The sequence below is a fragment of the Ostrea edulis genome, chromosome 5 (genome assembly GCF_947568905.1).
Source record: "Ostrea edulis chromosome 5, xbOstEdul1.1, whole genome shotgun sequence".
Classification (NCBI taxonomy): Eukaryota; Metazoa; Mollusca; class Bivalvia; order Ostreida; family Ostreidae; genus Ostrea; species Ostrea edulis.
Window position 1 is genome coordinate 93,761,099 of NC_079168.1, and position 25,408 is coordinate 93,786,506.

Below are 25,408 nucleotides of genomic sequence, written 5' to 3' on the forward strand. Positions count from 1 at the left end.
TATTGTGCACGTTGACTTTCTTATTCCATAGAGGCTGAAAACAGTGCTGCGATGTAAATTTAGAGAGAGAGAAAAAAAAATAGTTCCGACATCTGGTTGTCAAGGAGATGTGTCCCCATACCAAACCAGGTTATACAAAAATAACTTGCGTTCCTCAATTGGAATTTGACCAATCAGAGACAAGGATACAATAAGAATTCAATTATTTTACAGTTTCTTAATTTGGTGCAGTACAACTACTTCAGGAATATCATTAATAAATGTAAAATTCATTCACTAATGCATTTTGGTTTTTATCATTAGTGGACGGCACTGCATGCTTGAAATCGACTCGCATTTTTCATTTTTGATATAAACGATTCGTCTCTCCTCCAATGATAGAGTTTTTCATCAGTGAATGAATTAAGTGTGTCATTAATAATACAATTTTTTTCATTAGCAAATACAAATGCATTCATAAATACAACATTTATCATTAGAGAATTCTAAATCATTACTGGTTGCTACACAGTTTTTTACCCACATCGTCCTTGGGATTAAAACTATAAAGAATTCTATGTATGAGAATGTATGATACTTACGTAAGAGTTGCATGCTTTCTAGATCTTTTCCAAGTACATTACTTGCTTCGCATATGTATTCTCCAAAATCACTCCAAGTTAAATTCTGTATTCGTAAATGAAGAACTGTTGTATGAATGTCCTTTTCATAAATCTCTGACGTTATTCTGTGATAGTTGTTTGCAGTAAAAACATCATGCCCTTTTCTCCAATTAACTATCGCTTGAGGTGATGCTGATATTTCGCACTGAAGAATAGTGTCTTTTCCTAAGTCTTGTTTTTGCTTTTTATTAAGTACCTGAACTTCGGGTTTGACTGTAAAAAAAAAAAATACATACATAATCATATACACTTTAAACAAAATAAGATTTATTTCTTTTACAAAATAAATCCAATTATTATAGCGATGGTTAATGTTGCGTCTAAGATCCGTCCCTTAGATTTGTGAGCGTAATACCACACTGTAGATGACGTTATTGCTGTTGAAGTTTAATCAAAATGCATGTACATCTATATCGTCAATTGTTAGTCGTGGGGTTTATTTTGTTTTTCTACATAAGTTTAACGTCATTTTCGAAAATATTTCACTCATATGGTAAGAGGCGACTAAATGGGGCGGTCCTTCGGATGAGACCGCACAAAACGAGGTCCCGTGTCACGATAAAGATACCTCCCTGCTCAAAAGCCGTAAGCGCCGAGGATAGGCCTATAAATTTTGGAGCCCTTCACCGGCAATGATGACGTTTCCACATGAGTGAAATATCCCCGAGAGGGACGTTAAACAACATTTAATCAAGATAAAAATATATAATTTCACAGAATCTGGTTTGTGGATACGGAACATGTCCACTGGTTCAAAGTCTGGATTGCTTCCTAGAGAATGAATAACACAACATGTACAAGTGCAAGATTTATTGAAGATTTAGTGTGGATGATAATTATAATTACAATGGAAACAGTCCCAGCTATCCAATGTCTAATATACGTACTACATGCCAACATATTCTCGAGCGAGACGTTAAGCAAGATACAATCAATCATACCAACATACTACATACAAAGTTTCACCAGTCAGACAGCACATCACAATTTCACACAAAATATCATTACACTAGCGCACACATGTTCAGTCCAAGTGTCTAAGTGGGAAAGTGGATGGTATGGCCGCATTGTGAATCCGAACCAGGGGAGATAACCGGATACCGACAGAACAATGTAAAATGGGCAAACCAGTGGCCACGTGGTACTCACAGGCACCGGAAGTCCAAATGTGTGGATGACATAAGGGACTTGGAATGGTTTTGGATTTATCTTAATCCCCTGTTCCTATGGGAAATTGCTGCTGGGCAATAGTGCTGGTACTTCTACGTACAGTACCCGCAACGTTATTCTAGACATGATAAACGATAGAACACGATACACGCACGATAGGAGAGGATACACGAGTGAACGAGTGGATTGGTTCGCAAAGTTTATTTACAAAAAAAAGGTGGTAGTGTATATGGAAACCTGTAACATAAAGAAGAACAAGTTGTACATATGACTGCACTAAAGCACAAATAAACAGAATAAATGAGTAAACAAGAGAATATGTCATGTGAGCTATCATCGAGAAATATTAATAAAGGCGCTACCCCAAATGGCTCATGTACTAGGGTGCATATGATCTATACTCAGTTTTGTGTGTAGGTAGACCCTACATAAACACTGATGCTACTTCAAGCTTACTATTATGTTACCTAAAGTATAGTACAACCCTAAGTGTCTTGATTTCTAACAAAATAGTATTAATGTGTAATAATACAAACACAGTACATCACCTATGTAACTATGACTATCAAGACCCTTGACTAGAAATCCACATTTACAAACATTCCTCACTCATAACTTACAATGACTATTGTGATAGTAGTGCCAGTTGATACCAAATATTGTGCCTAGATTTACTAAATATAGCAAACATGGTCTGACTAAATAAACAATATAACTAACCATTTCTGAATGTACATGACATGTAATAATGGCTAAATAATACAGCCATGTCACTCTCACAATTTGGCATCTAGAAGTATTTATGAGTATTATTCAAAAACTTCAATACCTATTTAGGACTAGTTTCATACATGTGATGTAACAAACAAATAAAAGAAGACATTTTGGCGGGAATACACAGACAGTAAACAGTGACTATCTGTGTAACATATCTCTAAGTTGTAAACTAAGACAAGTAATATACAAAAGATATACATAACTGCCATCATCTAAGACATATTAAGATATCAAATTATTAAGTACAACTTACCCAACATGCAGCTAAAGAAGGCAGTAATTCACGTCCATGTAACTCACGCCATGGGAGGGGAACTCTATATACAGTGCCTAAAAACGAAACCCGGAATACGGAAAAATATGTTCCGGTGCACTCTACTACACACGCACGATACGATAGGATACACACACGATACGATACACGGTAAACCTGATAAACGCAAAACACGATAAACGATCTTCACGATAAACGGAAAACCTGATAAAAATGCTGTCAATTTAGAAGAAATTTAGACAGTACAAAATTTTGATACCTACAACATAATTACATTATCATATTGATGATAATATTGAAGGATTTCAATATTCATTATATACCTATAACGTATAATTTCTTTAATACACGGCCGTGCTGGTTTTGTTTTTAAATATTTGTAATTTTATTTATTTTTCTACGCCATCACAGCTAAAATCAGAAAACTAAACTATATACGGGTTTTAATTCATTATTTAATATCTATATGAATTTTCTCAGCCAATGATTCTAAAACTTTTATTGTCACCTAATGTTTTTAAATATATAAATTATACAGGGAATTAACTAAATTTAATATAATGTAGTGATATCATGCTTCAGTAGCTCTCTTATTCTAATGTCTATTACATGTATTTTGAATGTGAAATAAAACCAAGTAATAGTTTGTGTGTAGCAAGGAGGGTGTTATTTAGCATCAAGCTCAAAGTTCACCGTTCATTCAACAATTACAATTATTTTCATTATGACCGCTTTAAAAAAAATCCACTGCACTACAACATATCTTCATACGTTAAATATTTCTACACTGTGAGTGATAATTGATAGTCATTAGTAATTGGAACATATTTATTTGAATTGATAAACTAAAAAAAACAACAACCCAACAAAATTCGGGCTTTCTTAAAATTCGCAATTTTAAAACGCTAAATTTTTTGTATTTAGTATGTAAAAAATTCAAGTAATCATCAAAACCGGCATAAATTTCCAGTATCTACCCGTATGACTATTGGTATATGGTACAAGTGTACATGTACAAGTAACACAAACCAACGATAACAGCTGAGTCGTGTCCAGTTGAGCAGACCTTTGGGAGATGCAACACCCTTGCACCTTTTAAAACTTAAAGGGAAAGGCAACCCAAATTTGTTTTACACGATAAATGATAGGATTAGTTATATGATAAAGATTTGTCCTACTATTCTGTTGATATACGGCTTAGATAAGCTTCAGTACTAATTTGAAAACATTAAAATTGAAATTCCCGCCATATATAGAGGCTGCCATGATGCGGAACTCTTTTGTATTTAAGATCACAAAAATCAATCATTTTGACATCACACCGTCTATTCCGGTTTTGATGAGATTCGAAGATCATCAAAGATGTGCATGTGGTCGATTTTACGAATACATTGTAAATAGGTGGATGCCTTCCTGTCAAGCAGTTAATTGCACTAATGCGAAGGGGAGGTGTGAAAAAAGACCCCCCCCCCCCCACACACACACCAATTCCTGATCCAACAAAGTTATTTGAAAAGAAAATACTATGTAAACTGTGGATCCATCATTTGCGTAATCACAAGTTGAGGTTTGAGACATTTACATGTATGAAGAAACGAGTACCATCTACCTGGTCTGCTACTCGACTGAACGTCTTTTCTTAAATTCTTCTTGCGAAAGAACGGGATCAAATCTATACGGCTCGAAACTTAATTGTTCGTGACTTGTCATGTTTACAGTGCTGCTGATGAAATAACCGTAACCGACGGTGTGACGTCATAAATTAAACATCAATGGCCGCTCTCTTATCGGCGGGTAATTTGAAATATAAGATAGATTAATATTGATTTAATTGTTAAGCAAGGATTTTTGTTGTTAAAGACTGCCATTTACGATATCAGTAAGTAATACTTTATTTATAAAGGCAACAATGTGGTAAGGGTTGCCTTTCCCTTTAATCTTCTAAATGTGTGAAATACAATGTCCCTGAGAATGTTTGCTGTCAAAACAAAGGTGATGCACAAAATCAGATATAGGGGCGTGCACAAGTTTAGTAGTTGGTACATTGTATATAAGTAGAATACAGGTGGGAAAAATCGGAAGAAAAGGAGCTTTTATTAAAATATATGTAATAAACAATGTAGTTTACTGATTTTTCCAATCGGAACTTCCTATTCCCTCTCTAAACAGACAAATACATGTAGCTCTTCTTCTGCTTTAAGATTGGCAGCTTTATGTGTTCTCCTTCAAATATACTATATTCCTCGATTCCTAAAAATAGCTTCCTTAACAAAACGAGTAAAGCTTTCGGAATGTATCGTACTTTTTCCATTAGATTCAATATATGATCCCGATAGTTTCCGAAGCTATACGATAAACGATTTTCACGATAAACGGAAAACCTGATAAACGCAAAACACGATATGATAGGATACACGCACGATACGATAATATACACGCACGATAGAACACGATAGGAATGTCAAGAATAGCGTTGCAGATACTGTACCGAGATTGACGACCAACTTCGCACATTGACAACCCTTCGTCATCATAGACAAGATGGGGAGGAATAACAGGCCAGATGATATCCAAATATTCGTTTTTATCTCCTCTGGTCCGCAGCACACTGGCAATGCGACGTAGTTCTAAAGCGGTACGAGGAATGGCAAGGTATTTCTATAGAATGGATCGAGTACCTAGCCAAATACCAGACGCGTTGAATCTGTAAAGATAAAAAGGCTAAGCGCAGATTACTGCAACTATGGAAGTGCATACTGACACGTAAAGTAGTAAGATGGAAAAGGGAGTGGGTAGGGTTTATGGCTGCTGATCTGTGTGTTGATGACGCCGGTAAAGGAAGTGCAGGGTAATGAGATTAGATATGGGATTGGCTGCACGAATATCAAGTCGTACTTTACTAAATTCTTGTATTGGTATTCGGTAAAAAGAACTGCCTGTATGACAAGGACTACACATGATATCGTAAATTAAAACTGATTATTTCAATATGGGAATAAAATAATCAACATTAATTTAACAGAATCTGGCTTGCGGATACGAACATGTCCAATGGTTCAAAGCCTGAATTGCTTCCTAGAGGATGAATGACACAAAATGTAAAAGTGCAAGATTTATTGGAGATTTACTGTGGATGATAATTATGATTACAATTGAAACAGTCCCAGCTATCCAATTTTTATTAAACGTACTACATGCCAACATATTACATACAAAGTTTCACTAGTCAGATAGCACATCACAATTTCACACAAAATATCATTACACTGGCGCACACAACAGTCTAAGTGAGAGAGTGGATGGTATGGCCGCATTGTGAATCCGAACCAGGGGAGATAACCAGAACCGACAGAACAATGTAAAACGGGCAAACTGATGGCCACGTGGTACTCACAGGCACCGGAAGTCCAAATGTGTGGATGACATAAAGGACTTGGAATGGTTTTGGATTTATCTTATGTTCCTGTTCCTCCGGGGGATTACTGCTGGGTAATAGTGCCGGTACTTCCACGTACCACACAAGGCACTCCAGACACAGTCTCCCCTCCGTTTAAAAGAGGTGGAGAGAGAAACAAAACCGTATTGAAGCTAGTGATTCTCCAATACATATTTCACTTTGTACCGTACACAAATTTACTGACTTAGATTGACGACCAACTTCGCACACTGACAGCTCTCCGTCGTAAAAGAGATGGGGGAGGAACAATAGGCCAAATGAGATCCAAATATTTATTTTATCTCCCCTGGTCCGCCATCGATATGATGGTCTCTCCATGACCCAGTACTAGATCTTCACCCCCCCCCCCTTACCACTGATGAAGGTTTGTGATAATTTGATTGGCTTTTGGGTTAGATGTATACGAAACTGAGATTAAAACAAAAATAAGTAGAGTGTATGTAAGAAAGACTATTGAAAGGCTATTGAAGGTACGAAAACATGGCACGGGGCATTACATGTTGGTGCCCTGGTTTTTAAACTTATCGTTATAATAAACTCCTAACTGGTAGGGAATATCTAGGGTCTTGCCCAAGAAAATACTTTTTGAGATGTTATCATTTATAGGCGGGATGGTTTACGCCACTATTAATGCACGGGTGTTTGAAACTACAAATAGAGGGAAAATTACAAGTTTACCTTGATTGAATATAATACATGTGGCTAGTGGTTGTGGATCAACCCAGTTTGTTGACCTCATTTGATGCTTTGGTGATATTTGAGTGGTAATCAGACTGGGTCTGTCCCGGGGTAGGGCTACTCTGAGAGAAGGGATTGGCGAGATACAGTAGCAGGAGCTCGTATATATCCGACCCCGGGGGATATTTAGGTTATTAGCCATTGATTGAATGAATAGTGTGTAACGTCCCTCTCGAGAATATTTTACTCATATGGAGACATCACCATAGCCGGTACAATGCCGACATTTCCAAATTCTTGTAAAACGCTTTGTAAATTTTTATACAGACGTTTAACTTCGCTAATATCAATTTATGATGCAGAATTTTAAGATAAAATTGTATTACCGCTTCTAATTAAGATTTTAATCATAATAAAGTATTATTCTTCCGATTATTGGTGTTATCTTAGCTACATTAATCATTCTTATTCTTAAATTCGGTTCCATTTTCCGTTCCGCGTTATAGCAACACCCCGGCCAACAAGTCCAAAGCAACATGCCCCTCTTATTTGAAACAAAAAACTGAGGGGGGGGGGGCATAAAAATTAACAAAGGCCGATGTCCAACTTCTATGTTGAAATACCCATAAGACTTCTCGTTGATAAGTTATCACTCATAATGAGGCACCAGCAGCTGCAGGGAACGTTCCACAGTGCTCAGGACAGTGGCACTGAGGGATTTTGTTTAGCGTGACAACACCCTCCGCGATACGGGACTTCCATTCCTGGAGGCAATATCCGATTTCGACTCGTGATTCTAACTTTTTTTAAAATTGCCAAGCATCCGGCGAAGGAGCAATGAGACGTCACCACTGTAGGGGAAGTCCCACAAACCTAGACCCATGCTTAGGACTCAAGTCGGTAGCAGTGTGGCTTTTTTGGCGTACCAGCTCCTGTCGTGACAAGGGACCTACATTTTTAAAGACCATATCCGAAATACTAGTGATTCTTACTTTAAATAAATGCCGAAGGTTATAGGTTTGATGCCTATCTTCGGCGCTTGCGGCAGTGCCCCCCCCCCCCCCCCCGCTAAAATTTTCAAATTTAAGATAAATGGTGGCCTCTTGTTTTAGAAAAATGTAAAAACAATAATTTTTTCTACTTTCGAAGAAATAAATTACAAAATCTTTTGATTTGTGGACAAGTGCAAATTGATTATTTTTCTTTAGCTCATCTGAGCTAAAGGCTCAAGTGAGCTTTCTTGATCAAAATTTGTCCATTGTCTGTCGTTGTAAACTTTTCTCATTTCCACCTTCTTCTCCAGAATCACTGGGCCAATTTCAACCAAACTTGGCCAAAAGCATCATTGGGTGAAGGGCTTTCAGGTTCCTTCAAATGAAGGGCCATGCCCCCTTCAAAGGGGAGATAATCACTAAAATGTAAAATTAGGGTGGGATCATTTAAAAATCTTTTTTTGAATAACCACTGCACCAGAGGAGCTGATATTTACATAAAAACTTCCTGACATAGTGCAGATTCAAGTTTGTTCAAATCATGGCCCCGGGGGGTAGGATGGGGCCACAATAGGGGATCAAAGTTTTACATACAAATATATAGGGACAATCTTTAAACTTCTTCTCAAGAACCAATGCGTCAGAAGAGCTGAGGTTTACATGAAAGCTTCCTGACATAGTACAGATTCAATTTTGTTCAAATCATAGCCCCCAGGGGTAGGTTGGGGTCACAATAGGAGATCAAAGTTTTAAACAGAAATATATAGGGAAAATCTTTAAAAATCTTCTCAAGAACCATTGGGCCAAAGAAGTTTACATTTACATGAAAGCTGACATGGTGTATATTCAAGTTTGTAAAAAATCATGGCCTCCAGGGGTAGGTTAGGGCCACAATAGGGACTAAGGTTTTACATGCAAATATATATGTAAAAGTATCAGATATGGACCAAGGTGACTCGGGTGAGCGATGTGGTCCATGGACCTCTTGTTATATCAATTTTCAATTTTGTCAGAACGTGATTCTCTTATTTTTCGGATGTAGTTAAGAGTGCAGACGAGGACTAACGTCATTTTACCTCACACTGCAGCATAGAGCACACCACTACTCTGCCTTTTTCTTTATACTATTACTTTGCTGTAATACAGATGTGTATATTATGTACATTTGCTACTTGTTACTTAGTCTACAACAATGTAAATTATGATAATTGTGCATTTAACTGAATTCCATGATTTCTTTCCGAGTTGTGTATTCGGTGAACTAATTTCCCGCCATATGCAGCATGTGTGCTGTTCTAATAGGTTATTTAGGTGGATAGAATTGATAGGACATTGAAGAAGACAATTATATGATTTACCTTTCAACTATAGTTATGCATAATGATATGATTGTCACAACTTTATTTTGAATTGCAATGTAATGAAAACAACAACGTGGAATTTATATGTTTTCCGGAACTATTGTTTCCTCAGTTCGGAACTAGGTCGAGGTTCTGATTTTAGTGGGCAATATCAGTTTCCTGTTTGTTTACCGATGAGTTGTTTTCATTTGAACACCATAAAAGGTAATTGAATGCATTAACTGCATGAATAAGACTTCACAATGTGTAAATATTTATATGTATGATCTTATGATCTTCTTTATATTTTGTATGTAATCGTTGTTCTTAATATAATAAGGAAGTAGCTTGTCTTGTAAACTTTGACTTGTGACCCTGATATGATATATCAGTTTGATGGTGATAATATTGATGGATAAGTCTATTACTTTTCTTGACTGTATATATGTAGGGGTCTGCTTGTTGGTAGTGACTATGTGTAATATGTTTTACGGCGTGACCGTGTTTGAGGGCGAAGCAAACAAATTTTGGCATTACTATCTATATCCAAAACAGAACAAAAAACAACCCGAAGTTAGCACGAGGACGGAGCTGTATCAAAGCATCCTAATTTTGGATATTTGATCCGCCTATATATTGAACGCGGGAAATATAACGCAATTGATGTAAACATTACATTGTGACGTCATATTCAGCGTCGTTATTTAGGAAATTTACAAACATAGCGTTTGAACCACAACAACAAACATAGCGTTAATCATGGAGTGATTATATATGATTAAGAAAATAAGATTTACATGCTTTTACGAATTTTATGTAACATCTCAGAACGACGTGAACTAGGGTAGACGAGATTCAAAATGGAGATATACATGTCCACGCGATAATATTCGAATCGACGCCATTAGTACCAAAATTTTCAAGTTCCATAGGTATGGTATAGTTTTTCATTATTTTTCTATATTTTCCTTTTAAACATGTATATACGTGTTACCTATAGGGAGAGATCCACTCTCACGGCCCTTTGGGCCGTGAGAGGGCTTCGCCCTCTATTAGTGTTCACACTTTATCATGAGTACATAATGGTAACATGTGTTATATTTAGTGTTACTCTCACTATATATACTTGCATATGACTCTAGTGTTGAGTGGTGTGATCAAAGGTTGTGTGCACATATTACTTAATTAAACTGTATGTACTAGGTTACTTTTTGACATCACCAAACATCATTCGATATACCTTTGTACATAATTGATGAATGTGTTTACTTATTTGTACTTTGTTCTTTTTAGATCACTGCTGCCTTTTGGCATATAATAAAATAAGGAAACGGACAAAAGTCTTGTCACTTGGCTACAGATTTATTGAATTAATTCTATTTAGAGAACTTACATTTTTTCCCCAAACCCCTTGAAATTTGCGTCATTTTTAAGCGATAAGCGTAGCTTAAGCGCTTATTGTCGCCAGTTGGATTTTGCTTTCGTCATCATGTTTCCGGTTTATCGCCACCTATAGGCGAATTTATGCATCGCTGTAGTCAACAAGTCGTGTTTCAAGTAGTCGTAATTTTGCAACTGATCTAGCACGGGGATAACATTCATATCTGCAGTTGCATCCACCCCCCCCCCCCCCCCGGAAATACAGTTCGTTGAACAGTGAATAAAATATGTATAAAAAGGGTGATATTTTTGTCCTCATTCTTGGGGAAAGTGAGACACAGATGCAGGTCATTCTTCAGTTAAAATTCCCATTTAAATCTGCGTCTGTAATAAAGTGATTCAAAATCTAAAATTGAATAAGAATATGTATATGAAACCGTTTTAGCTAGGGTGCCTTTGCATTGTTACCTTCGCATGGCGCTTAGAGGCCAGGAAAATCAATTTGAATGGTGCAATTTATGATAAGCCACGTCATTAAGCTATACACGAGTCAGGAGGGTTTTCCACGTGTGTTTTGGCAGCTGTTCCGACTCAGTAAAATTTTTGTCCGACGCAGCAAAAATGTGTGCAACACAGTAAAAAAATTAACTGATCCGCGTCCATTGTGAACGAGAAAGAATTTGTGCACGATTATGCTTTGACAGTGAAGGACAGAGATCGGTGTCTCAGAAGGATGATATTGCGTAACTGCTTACACCTTCCCCGATCATATATGTAAGTCGGTCATGCAGAAATTTAGAGGATGCAACGGCGTAACTTAAGCTTACTTTATTATTTCTAAACGACCAAGATATTCTTCAGAATCATCGTCAACACAATCAAATTTGATTTCGTGATTTAGTTTCAAAAATGAGACTAAAAATAATAGTCTTGGGGCAAGGAAAAGATAAAAGGTACAACATTATATTATATTATATTATTTTATGGAAGACAACACCCCGGTTTTCAAGTATTCAAACATCGCGTGGAATTTTACGAGGGCTGTATACTGAAATATGTATGTTTAGAACAAGTGTTAGATAAACATTGCCATTGTGTCAAGCATGAATGTGAAATGGTTTGCGGTCCACAGCACGCTACATACAACGAAAAGTAATCGTGTTTTCAATTTCTTTGTACTTCAAACAAACACTTGACAATGACATGCATATGCTACATGTATTTCCGAACGTACAGATGATGAAGAAGGGGGAGGGGCATGGATGTACTGTCGTTGTTCCCTGTCCCCACATTTTGTTTTCTCTGAACGATCTTTTCATATAAAAAAGATGCATTTAGTTTTTTGGTGAGATGCCTCTTCATTATTTCTAACATCGGTTTGAACATTACCGTTTGAAAATTACTTTTGTAACTTTTCAGTGCCTAGTTTGGGATTCTCATTTAGCTACATTTACATGTTGTAAATCTTGCATATTTATTGCGAGTCACTTCTGTTACTTTTTTTTTTTCATATTAGAACTCCTACACAAGCTTCGAATCTTATGGTTTTTTTGCTAAGGTTATTAGCATTTTCATATAAAGAACTGTTTTATAAAATTAAAACAATAGCAATGTGTATTATGTCTCATTCAGACAAACGGATGAGTCTCCTTTGCAATATGAATATGAGCTTTTACACATGAAGTGTAATACACAGAAGTTGATGAGTACAGCGTTTGATGTACCTGTGTACAAACTCTTGGGTTTTGGGGTTGTTTTTGTTTTAGATTTACGTATAACAAACAATCACTACAATTGCTAAATGTAAATCCATGTTTATATGTTAGTCTAACTCATCATCATATTTGAATTAGTATATCCTCTTGCACTAACTTTAATGTTAAAAATGAGCTAAAGTAAAGTAAATTTTATTTAAAGTCGGCACTATATACATTCAACATGTCAAACACAAGCTCTGTAGAGCTTTTTAACCGATTATCTCCACTCTTGTTGATGACGCAGTATTCAGTTTCAAAGTAATATTGCACATGTATGATGAACATCTTTTCTAAATAACTTCCTAAATTTTGTTTTCAGTTATACATGTATTTATCGGACTTATTTGGATTCAGATTCTCTCCAACCTGATTTTGAATTAAAAATAACTTCATTATTGATTACAAAAAATAATTCCACTTTCATGGTTTGATTGCTATTTACAGATAATTATGCACTGGATTCTGTAGTACAAGTCATACAGATGCATGTTTATGGGTGTATTTAAATGATTTCTGGTAAGGTAATGAAATAGATGTAAAGCGTTTCATAATCCTGCATTATTGGTGTGTTTTGACATGTGGCATTTGTTAGTGTATGTGGTTATGTGTGTTTTTCTTTTTTGTCCAGTTTGTTTGTTTGTTTCTATTAGAAGTGACTTACATATATGTATCAAACTATTGATTTGTTTCATTTCAGTTGTATTCTAAACATATTTCATACACTATTTAACTGGAATACAACAGTAAGTTAGTTGCGTAATAACAATTGAACACTTTATACCAAAAACTACCATTACAACTGTTTTCACATTTTCTACCAAAAATGTTCTTCTCTATAACATCACATCTGTAAGAGAAAAAAATGCATAGTTATGTAGAGCATTTAATGATCCAGGGACTGGAGCAGAGCGGATCAGAAACCCTTGCCTTGGAAATATGGGTGGGAGCTAAACAGGGTATAAAGTGTTCATTTGTCAAATATTTGAATAACATAGCCTTAAATGCTATTGATTGATTGTATCTTGTTTAACGTTCTTCTCAATAATTTTTAATTCATATGGAGACGTCACCAAGACCGGTGAAGGGCTTCAAATTTAGGTCTATGCTCGGCGCTTACGGCCATTGAGCAGTGAGGGTTCTTTAGCGTGCCACACCTACTGTGACACGGGGCATCCGTTTTAAAGGCCATCTCCGAGGACCCGTGACATTCACACCTGATGCCGAGAGTTTGGTGATGGAACTGTCACTACCTGTTTAACGAACTAGGTCTGTCGCGGCCGGGATTCGAACCCCGACCGCCCGCATACAGAGCGAAGACTTTACCTCTGGACCACCGCAGCGGTGGTAATGCTATTGATACTAAATTCTGATTATAGATATTTAATAAGAACAGGTATCCTTTAAATTGTAAATTTCATGATCCAAGGACAGGGTTTTAGTTTAGTGTGGGATCAAAATTAGCATAGTGACCATTGTTTTAACATCATATAAAATTTATATTTCAACGTGTTAAAAAGTTTCAGGACATTGCTTCCAATCCTTATTTGTTATTTTCTTACAGAAAATGTACTACTTAGTTATGCGAAAATAAAGAATAATGCATAAACCTTTTTTCAATGTTGTTCCTGCTCATTAACATTACATACAGAATTCATGAAGTCAGCTTAGCGCTTTTCAGTACTTTCAGTACTTTGATTGGGAGTTGCTTTTATCAACTCCTCTATGCAGTCACTCGGCTTAAAGTGGTGTGGACCTGGGCACTTCTTTACAAACAGATGTAATGTTCAGTGCTAGCAGCAAACAGTTCGTAATCCGTTTACGTATTACACGTTTAAATGCATAATTTCTGTAAAATTTACTTTTCTACCGTCGGTCTGTAAATTGGAAAACGACCAAAATATCACTAGAGATACAAGCTAATGTCAACAGCGATATCTAAAACTTCAAAAATTTCTACGTGCAGACAGAATATCACCGATCAAAATACAGTACAGGTAAAAAAAAACCAAAAAAACACACACACACACACACACGGGGTCCCGTGGTGGTCCATGCTTTAGCGTGGGCCTAGATAAATATCGGCGTCTTTGAATTTGCGAGTTCTGCGTATTCTATAGCAGTTGTGTGGACCTTTCAAATCTAAAGACACGTATACCTGTACACCCGTGTCCACAATCGGGAAATCAATCGATCGGCGATGATACTAGCACTTGTGAACTGATTTGTGTTAGCATAAAATTGAAGCGAACCGAAAACATCGTGCATTACCACATTCAATGTTTGTGGGACTCAAAATGATTAAACTTCTGAGCACCACAATAAATTCATTTTAATAACTTTAGAATTGAAGCAACCAGTCATGCAGTTCAAACTTTTCCAAACTTTCAGTTGTAATTTAAATCAAATACTTATAAAAATATTTTGTTAATTTAAAAAAAAATTGTCTTAAGTTTTGTTTTAAAAAAATCAATCGACACGCCATAGAATTTCGTTTTTTTTTTTAATGCAAATATTTAATACACATTTTCCCGTGGTCTGCGGCCAAGTTCTTAAGCAGCAAGGCGTCAGCTGATTTTAACAGATAGAGCACGTGTACCTCGAGTGTAACAATAGAAATTAGAAAATTGTTACATGTAGTAAATAAAATGTCAATGTACTTTTCCTTTGCTAAATAATTAGATTAAATGATATTATTATTAAATTCATGATGGTGAAATAACTCCATAATATCTGATTCAGTTACGTATTGTGTAGAATCAACCACACTCAAATTCTATATGCACTTCTCTGTCGATTCACATATTTTTCATTCATTATTTATACACAAATTGAAACCACTATTTTTCCAAAAGTTTAAATTCCTCAATATTGCTCAATATAAAAGAGGGAGTTAAGATAAAAAATAATTTCTTATAGAATGATAAGAATAACGTTTATAGCTTTATGCATCATTTACTGAAAGTTTAGTTTTACTATCATTAATTTATCACATCTTTAAAAAATACAAATTGAATTCTTTCTGCGAATTAAATGGATGAAAATATATTGTCGGAGTCAATGTTTATCCCGAGACGAGTTCTTTCATACAAATACCATCAACAATTAACTTCACGAAAAAGGTAAGAGAATATCGTTAATCATGAACATGGACGAAGACCAAGTAAAGGTGTTGAACCTAGCCAAAGAGACCATAATTTCATTATAACTGACCAAGCCGGCTGTAAAAAGACTAGTATATGCACAAATGATTAACACCTCCAGAGTGTTGCACATTTTGGTAGGTATTTTTATAGAAATCCGAAAGAATCATATTCATGAAAGCAATGCACCACATTTTAACTATATGTATTTTTTCGTTTTTCAAAAGGTGTGACTCTATATATAAACAAAATATTTCATCAAGTCCCTTCCATGTGTTCAGATCCAAATTCATATCATAAAATGAAATAGTATTATTTCTTTTAGTAATTGATAAAAAGAATCAAAATTTATGTTATAACTGGAATTGGGGGAGGTTGGTAATGAAAATTTTTTAAGAGCAGACTGGATTGATTAAAAAATATCCAAGTCCAATTTGGGGACATCATCTACAGACTCACCGCTTGTTGAATTGTCCCTGGATGATTGTTCGACCATGTTGTCAATGACGTCGTACACAGGTTCTGCTGAAGGGGCGAGAATCGTATTTTACATCGATCCGGGCTTCTGGAAGGTGAAACCCTTTGCTCATCTGCTTGCTTTTAGGAAATTATCGTAATTCGTTGCAAAATGGCGGAATGATTGTAGTGATTTTTGATTGTTTTGTCTCCGTAACCTTTATGGCTGCTGATCTCTGTGTTGATGACGCCGGTAAAGGAAGTGCAGGGTATTGAGATTAGATAACTTGATAATCCAGCTGCACGAATACCAAGTCGTACTTTACCAAATTCTTCATATATATATATATATATATATATATATATATATATATATATATATATATATATACAAAGCACTAAAATGACCAACGACACGAACAACGAGATTGTCAAATTTTCGGGACGACCCGTCCCTTCTTCAGGACAAACGAAAACAATTACATAATGTGGTCAATATCAACAGAGCATAATAACAAAAACTACATATAAATTCATCTAGCACTACAACTACACTAATCTACAAACGTATTTACAACGCAGACTACATGTTTTTGGTCTTTAGGCTTGCCAATCAATGTTAAAAGTGGAGCGAATTAGGACATGCCTTATTCGTCCAAAGAGCTGATCCAAAATGTCCGAAAAGTAAAACAATAAACTTAATTAATCTCAAGTGGAACGAGTTAACCCAATTACGTTGACAAATAGTAAAGCTAACTCGTACCCAGAGAGATTCTCAAATTTTCGGGACGACCTGTCCTTTCTTCAGGACGATAGAATATTTACTTAGAAAAGTAAGGAAACTAAAACTACAACTAAATTACAAAAGGTTATAACACACAAACATCTACATATTATAATTATCGGGTGTAATATGTGGCAATAGAAAAGTTTGTTCCCATTGAGCGTCATGACTAAACCGAACTAATCAAGTCAAGAACAAAGCATCAGTATCTTTAAGCGGTATGTTAACTCATTCTAATGACCACTTAATTTCATACAAGACATGTGATTTTCATTCGTATCAAAATGGTACTAATTGAACCAAGTGTTCAGATTATGGTGCAATATTATAGTCATAAAGTAGATTTTGTCCAATGTTTGTAAATACATAGCAATGCAATGTAAAACTTTCATGTATTTGTGGAGTCTTTCCAATAGACAAAAGTATAAATGTATTGTCTTAAACAGAAGGCATGTACAGGACATTATCTGCAAATCAGATAATATTGTGTGTATTTATGTGTAATGTAACGCCACTCAGTGCGTACAAGTAATATATTACATTTTATGTATGTGTATCAAAACAGGTCTCCCTGTGGTCTACAGTTATCCTGATGTAGCCAGTGTATGTATGCAGGATGTGGAGAGTAATCGTGTAGCACAAGCACAACCAAGCACCAGGAGCGGGTACACCGGTCAAGGGACCCCGCAGAGGGCTAAACCAAAGAACCAAGACAATGGACACTTGTGGCTTTTAGTATCATGTTAATTATTAAATATTGTATATAATAAACTCTTTGCTATCTACATTGTGACTTTTTAATGAGTCAGTCTGCTGTCAGGTTGACATGGTTGCAGCCAGTGTATACATGCAGGATGTGGAGAGTAATCATGTAGTACAAGGACAGCCCAGCACCAGGAGTGGGTACACCAGTCAAGGGACCCCACAAAGGTCAGCTCCAGGAGTGGGTACACCAGTCAAGGGACCTCACAAAGGTATAAGCTAATGAGCCAAGATCATGGACACTTGTGGAATTTGGACAATGTTCATTATGAGATATTGTACATAATAAACTCTTTATATCTACATTGTGACTTTTTTAATGCGTTAGCTTGACATGGTTGCAGCCAGCTCGTCCATCTGTGACATATATTTCAAAGGCTCTCATACGAACAAGAAACTGTGTACTGGAAGTAGTGTAACGGAAGACCTACTCATTGCTAGTAATGAATTTTTAGGTATTATTATAATTTCCCCCTATTTTTTGTCGGCAGGATTTCTCAGAGATGGTTGGATGGCTATTCATAAAACGTTCAGGGATAATAGACAATAAACGTGTCTACAGTTTTTAGTTTGAAAATTCACTTCTGGTCGGCAAATATGACCGATTTTTTGGGTTATTTCCCAAGAGATTTGTCCGCAAGTTTTCTAAGAAACGGTAGCAAATTTACACTCCAAATTTCTATGGATAATGCATCTCGACTGGTAGATGTGCAGAGCGGAGTTTATAATATCGGCCGTGAACAATAAAAGGTCAAATTTCAAATTTATATCTTTAAAATAAAACTGCCGTGGTGCAGTTGGGACTCTTTTGCAATTTAAGAAAATATTAGATTTATCGAAAGTCAAACGGCAACTTCCGGTTTCTTGATTAAAATCCCTTTATAATGTTTTGCAATTAAGAGTTCCATTCTCATCATTTAGCACAACATCTTAAGATTATAAACCTTCACTTTAAAAATGAAACATAATCCGATCTAGTTAGACGTGGTGTAGCAAGGACGCCTACTAAGGACATTAGGAACTAACTTTCTACAGACGTTGGACTGGTGTAATCGAAATATACATAGATCTTGACATGATGTGTGTACGGTGTAACACAGACCATTTTACACCGTGTGTTCCTCACCGTGCGATGTGGGGGATACTCGTGGCCTGTACTGCACATGATCTCATTTATGGAATAAAAAATATCATTCTTTCTTTTAAAACTTTGTGTGACTGTTATCCTTTCATTATTTCTCCTGTTGTATAGTAAGAAGAAATTGAATCGGACACTATAGTGGTGTTGCCGAAATTTTTGATTATTTCAATTTCAAATGGTATTAAGGTAACTCCATACTTGCATTATTATCTGATAAAAGTTTAAAATGTGTAATTATGTCTATTCATTAGAGTTAAAACTTATGAATTATCAAATAAAATATACAGCTCATCACAGTTTTTAAGATGCGAGACATACATATACCAGATCATATATAGTTAATCAGTAGCTAAGTACTTCGTTACTAGCTTGAAAATACGGATGTATATTTAATTGCTGTTACAAAATTTAGAAATTAATTTCAAAATTAAGGATTATCTCCCTCATGCATAGCTCTTATCCTTAAACAAATTTGACTCCATTTTTTTTGGCACACTGTTTTCCCCTAAAATAGCTCTAAAACTTCATTGTTATTTCGGATTTCAAACATTTCGGTTGAGCATCACTGAAGAGACATTATTTGTCGAAATGCGTATCTGGTGCATCAAAATTGGTATCGTATAAGTTTTACATATTAACCTAAAAAATTACAATTTTTCCTCAGTATCAAAATTTTTCCAAAAACTGGTTAAAACGATGAAATAGTATTCATAATAATTTCATGAAACCGTTTCTTTACTAAACTATTCTAAATAAAGAAAATCTATCAGGTTATGAACTTACTGAAGGAGTAAATGAAAATAGAGTTATTGCCTTTGAATTCAATATTTTGAAACATATTGAATACTTATATATAACTTAGACTTTTGAAATATTTTCTATTTTACAAGATTTTTTTAAAACAATAACCGTTGGAAAAGGCACCATCAATTTATGGTAATACCATGCATAAATCTAAATGAATGATTGATTTTGCAAGATCTTATGACGTCACATGAGGGTGAAATTACTTTAAGCAAGTAAACCTAATGTATCAAGATGGAATAATATGTGTATACATACAGTGTACGTTGATAGAGAATGATTTGGAAACTGCTGGTCCTATTCCATTGAATACTTCGCATTCGTACGTTCCACTACAGTAGCGAGAAATGTTGTGTATCATTAAGTAGGACCCTTGACGACTTATTGCTGAAATAATAATGCAACATACTTTATCACATATTTACAAAAAATCTTATTATCGGTTTCATAATATAGATTCATTGTTAAGACGATTTCTTAGCTACCTGAGAAGTACAATATTTATGGAGGCTGAATTTGACTGGGCGATTTAAGCAACGAGGCATTCGTCGACCATCTTTCTTTACATCTAGAATACAAGACCTATCAATTTAGAAATTCCAAATTCATTTTGGAAAAACGAATTGTTACATATACTTAGATGGCACATGGAGGTGAATATAACGATCTATTTCTTCTAGTTTGTTGCGTCTCAACCAATCATAAACCTTGGAATTATTCAATCAAATAATCAATAAATTTATTTATATCAATACATGTATTGCCAATCCCATGGGGATCCGGGTTAGAATATGTCCTCAGCACCCCTTGCCTGTTGTAAGAGGCGACTAAATGGGGTGGTCCTTAGGATGAGACCACAAAAACCGAAGCACCGTGTTCACAGCAGGTGCGGCACGATAAATACCTCCTCCCTGCTCAAAGGCCATAGGCATCGATCAGTTATGGGCTGTAGGGGTACAACCTGGGGCGACCAAAGAGTGGGGTCACTTTTCAGACCTCTCTAAAAATGACTTTTGGGTGTTGGAATAAAACAAAACTGATAAAGCACCAGAGAACAATGAAGTCAAACGTATAAAAACTTTATAAGGAGTCATATAGGCCTTTAAGGGCTATTAAGCTCACCTGAAAGTTCCTAATTATGCCCACCCCTTCAAAGAAGAGGGGCATATTGGTTTGCACTTGTCGGTCGGTCGATCGGTAGACCACATGTTGTCCGCTCAATATCTTGAGAACCATTCACTTGATGATAATGATATTTCATATGTGCGTTGGTTATAAGTAGAAGAAGACCCCTATTGTTTTTCAGGTCAAAAGATCAAAGGTCAAGGGTCAATCTACTCTTGACATAGGAATATAATGTCCGCTCAATATCTTAAGAACCCTTTGCTTCAAAGACATCAAACTTGGCACACTGGTACATCCTAAGGAGTAGATAACCCCAATTGATTTTGAGGTCACATGGTCAAGGGTCAAACTGGACATTGGAATATACTGTCTGCTCAATATCTTATGAACCCTTTGCTTGACAGACATCAAACTTGGTACACTGGTACATCTTCAGGAGAAGATGCCCCTATTGATTTTGAGGTCACATGGTCAAAGGTCATGGGTCAAAATGGTCATAGTAATATAATGTCCGCTCAATATCTTGAGAACCCTTTGCTTGACAGACATCAAACTTAGTACACTGGTATATCTTCAGGAGAAGATGACTCTTATCGATTTTGAGGTCACATGGTCAAAGGTCAAGGGTCAAAATAGACATGGGAATATACTGTCTGCTCAGTATATTGAGAACCTTTTTCTTGACAGACATCAAACTTGGTACACTGATACGTATTCAGGAGAATATGACCCCTATTGATTTTGAGGTCACATGGTCAAAGGTCAAGGGTCACACTGGACATGGGAATATACTGTCTTCTCAATGTCTTGAGAACCCTTTGCTTGACAGACATCAAACTTGGTACACTGGTACATCCTCAGGAGAAGATGATCCCTATTGATTTTGAGGTGATATGTTTAAAGGTCAAGGGTTAACCTGGACATTGGAATATACACTGTACTGTCCACTCAATATCTTGAGAACCCGTTGCTTGAGAGACATCAAATTTAGTACACTGGTGTATATTCAGGAGAAGATGACTCCTATTGATTTTGAGGTCACATGTCAAAGGTCAAGGGTCAAACTGGACGTATAATATACTGTCCACTCAATATCTTGATAACCCTTTTGCTTGACAGACATCAAACTTAGTACACTAGTACATCTTTAGGAGAAGATGACCCATATTGATTTTGAGGTCAAAAGTCAATAGTTGAACTGGATGTAGTAATATATTGTCTCCTATATTTTAAGAACTATTTGCTTGATTGACACCAAACTTGGTACATTGGTACAACATAAGGAGTAGATTACCCCTATTGATTTTTTGGTCACATGGTTAATTCACTCTTGAGATAGGAAGATATTGTCTGCTCTGCTCAATATTTTGAATTGATGATACTACTATCAATTAAATGATGTGTGTGTATAACCCTTTTCAATTTGCACCATGGGGGGCATATGTGTTTTACAAACATCTCTTGTTTTACAACAATTTTACAACAGGTGATGCTTACTCCTCCTAGGCATCTGATCCCACCTCTGGTGTGTCCAGGGGTCCGTGTTTGCCCAACTATCTATTTTGTATTGCTTGTAAGAGTTACATGAGATTGATCACTGTTCGTTATATTCACCTTTCATGTAGGGTCTTGATGATGGCTAATAACAACTTAATGTTTGAAGAGTCCAAAGAAAGAGTATGCAGGAAAGGAAGGAGACCCCTAGGGCTACCCCTAGGGCTATCCTTTTCCAGCCTCAGTTTGAGGCTATAGGTGGCCTTCCAAGGGTAGGGCCCCTTTTCAGACACCCCTCCCCTAATGATTGAATATTGGGTGATGAAAGACAAGAAAGCTAATAGATGGGTAGAAAACAACAGTCAAAAATGTAGAACCCTTAAAAAGGTCATATAGGCCATAAAGTACAAATGAGCTCATCTGAAAGTTCCTAATTTTACATTATGTAGGGTCATAATGAAGGCTAATAACAACTTCATTTTTGAAGTCTGCTAAAAGAGTATGTAGGCAAGGAAGGAGATCCCTAGAGCTATCATTTTCCAGCCTCAGTTTGGGGATGTAGGGGTACCACTTGGGGACTCCCAATGATAACTTTTCAGGCCTTTGTGATAATTGACTAAAGGTTGTTGGAATAAACCAAAACTGATAAACGACTAGTGAAAAATTATGTCAAACACATAAAAACTGCTAAAGGGGTCATGAAAGCCTTTAAGGACAATTGAGCTTACCTGAAAGTTCATTTATTTTCATGTTGGGTCATAATGGAGGTTAATAACAACTTAATCTTTGAAGAGTCCGCTAAAAGATTATGGAGGTAAGAATGGGTTCCCTAGAGCTATAATTTTTCATCCTAAGTTTGGGGCTGTATGGGTACCACCTGGGGCCTCTGAAAGGTGGAACCACTTTTCAGACCTCTCTAATAATTGATTAAAGGGTGTTACAATAAAACAAAACTGATAAACGACTAGAGAACAGTGAAAACTGAGAAAGAATTAGAGAATAATGAAATCAAACATACAGAACCCTAAAAATGAGTCATATACGCCTTCAAGAGCAATTAAGCTCACCTAAAAGTTCATGATTTTACATAAGGTAGGGTCATAATGGGGTTTAATAACAACTTAATCTTTGAAGAGTCTGCTAAAAGTGTATGCAGGCAAGAAAAGGGACCACTAGAGCTAACATTTTCCGTCCTCAGTTTAGGGTTGTTGGGGTCGCACCAGGTGCATTCCGCGTCTCGGTCCATTTTTAGACTTCTTTAATCATTAACTGTGTACTTTATCGACGCCCAACTCCCAGTCATGGACATATATCTATGCGTGTTTGCAAAATTGTTGTTTCCCTGAGGTGCGCTGGTCTACCACTATTTTGTCGGGGTTTTTCAATTTAGTTAATGTTTTTCAATCTGAATTACATTGAGGTTTACTAATCATTTTTTAGATAGCTAGAATACATTATTTAGACATTTTTTTAATCCCAACTTAGAAGCTTTGTATATTTTTTGTGTACAAATGTGATAGATTTGTCTATGGTTTGGGTGTTCTCTGTGTTGGGCTTCCTCCCCGGATACTCCAGCGATCGCGTGGCGTAACAAGGCATCCCCGAATTTACACATGAGTGGGTTGGCAGGCAATGTAGGCTTTAGTTTAGAGAACCCGCAGAGTGGGAGTGCCCACGGCGGTAGAAAGGCCCTAAGTTAGAGTTGTTTTATCAGGGAACATCCATGGGTGGTGATTATTTAATTCCGCCCTTGCCTTCTTGTTTGAGGTAGGAATTGGAAGGTTCAGGGGTGTCAATGGTAGAGGTGAGGTTTACTGGTCCCTAGTTCAGTTCTCAAGAGATTGACAGTTCAGATTTTAGATGGGGATCCATAGTATAGGTGCGACTCCACTGAGAACTTTATTAGTTTCGCTTCACCCAAGAAAAGTTCTAGCCATGATACCCGAAGGTTTAGGGACTTAGATAGGTTGGCTGACAACTACTCGTCTCCCATGGGACAGGGGGTCAATTATGTCCGATGTCCCAGTGATGCCTACTATGAATATACAGTCGAAGGTTATATATCCAGTTCTGGGAATCTCCCAGAATATAATACTCGCGTCACTGCTTACATTCATTCCAGTGCCCCCCCCCCCCCCACAACGATAAGTTGATGACCAGACCCCAGGTCAGTTCAATCAGGATATGTATCAGGGGTTCTAGTCAGCGCCAGCATATCCCTACACCAAGACCGTATCCCCTAGTTGCCCTATTGTTGGAGCCTGAGGTTATCCCCGGAACTCACCAGGTCCCGTAGTTCCTTCATTGTCCCAATTTCCTCAGAGTCCTCTGGCCCTCTACCATGCAGTACAACTTCACAAAGCCTACTCATTCCATTTCCTTGACTCTATGTTTGAGCCTGTGCGCCTAATCCTAGGTATCCCCATGGTTGGTGGCTATGCGAGCTCACATATGCACCACATCATTGCCATGTCCGTTCCCTATCAGCAGAAGGGGGACTTCTGTTCATTTTGAGACACAGCCTGGCAACACTGTAGGGTGAGAGGGGGTAGAGTAGCCAACGTTTAGCCCCAGTTAGGTGAACCAGAATCACATATGCCATTCTCTGAACGTTCCGACTAGGGGCTAGCCCCAGTGCCCCACACCCCTTCCCGGTCCCCCAGTACTCCTGTACAGGGGAACACGCGATTGGCACGGGTAGATACGCACCTAGATACACGGATCTGCGGTATGATGGGATTTCTACTTGGAAATCCTTCTTGCACAAGATTGTTCGGCTCGCTTGCATTCAACAATGAACAGAGATGGAACATCACAACCAATTCTACTTCTCCTTAGATGCCACTTTGAACGACTATATTACATCTTGGAGATGGACTATAGCCTATCACTGGCTTAGATCTTGAGACGTTTCGAGAAGCGCTTCGGATCGTCAGTGTATACATCAGATGGATTTCCAGCTAGTTTTACAGAATGTGAAAGAATTGCTGCACTAGTGGGCGGACAGGGTCCTCAGCTTAGCGATACATGCTTTCACATATGTGCCTGCACATATCATTGTTAGGCTGTGTTTTTAGTCGGGGTTTGTACGCACTGGATGTTAGACCTAAGTGGAGCAAAATGTGGACATGATGCAGTACTATCAGCATTCCCATTAAACCAAGCCCATGAAGGAAATAACGATGTGATCCAAGCAGTGGTGGACACAGGTACCG

General features: G+C 36.9%; 2 protein-coding genes across 3 annotated transcripts in view; one reads left to right on the top strand and one right to left on the bottom strand.

Annotated features, from left to right (window-relative positions):
- Positions 1–25,408, top strand: part of LOC125661344 (uncharacterized) — a 215,584-nt gene that overhangs the window by 39,009 nt on the left and 151,167 nt on the right. The gene's annotated exons all lie outside the window — the stretch shown is intronic.
- Positions 1–25,408, bottom strand: part of LOC125650372 (limbic system-associated membrane protein-like) — a 172,868-nt gene that overhangs the window by 21,383 nt on the left and 126,077 nt on the right. For both annotated transcript variants that reach the window (XM_048878609.2, XM_048878608.2), the window contains exons 6-7: positions 19,833–19,961; positions 582–875 (exon numbers count right to left, since the gene is read on the bottom strand). In XM_048878609.2, the coding sequence (XP_048734566.2) occupies positions 582–875; positions 19,833–19,961 (423 nt within the window). The remainder of the gene's footprint in view (positions 1–581; positions 876–19,832; positions 19,962–25,408) is intronic.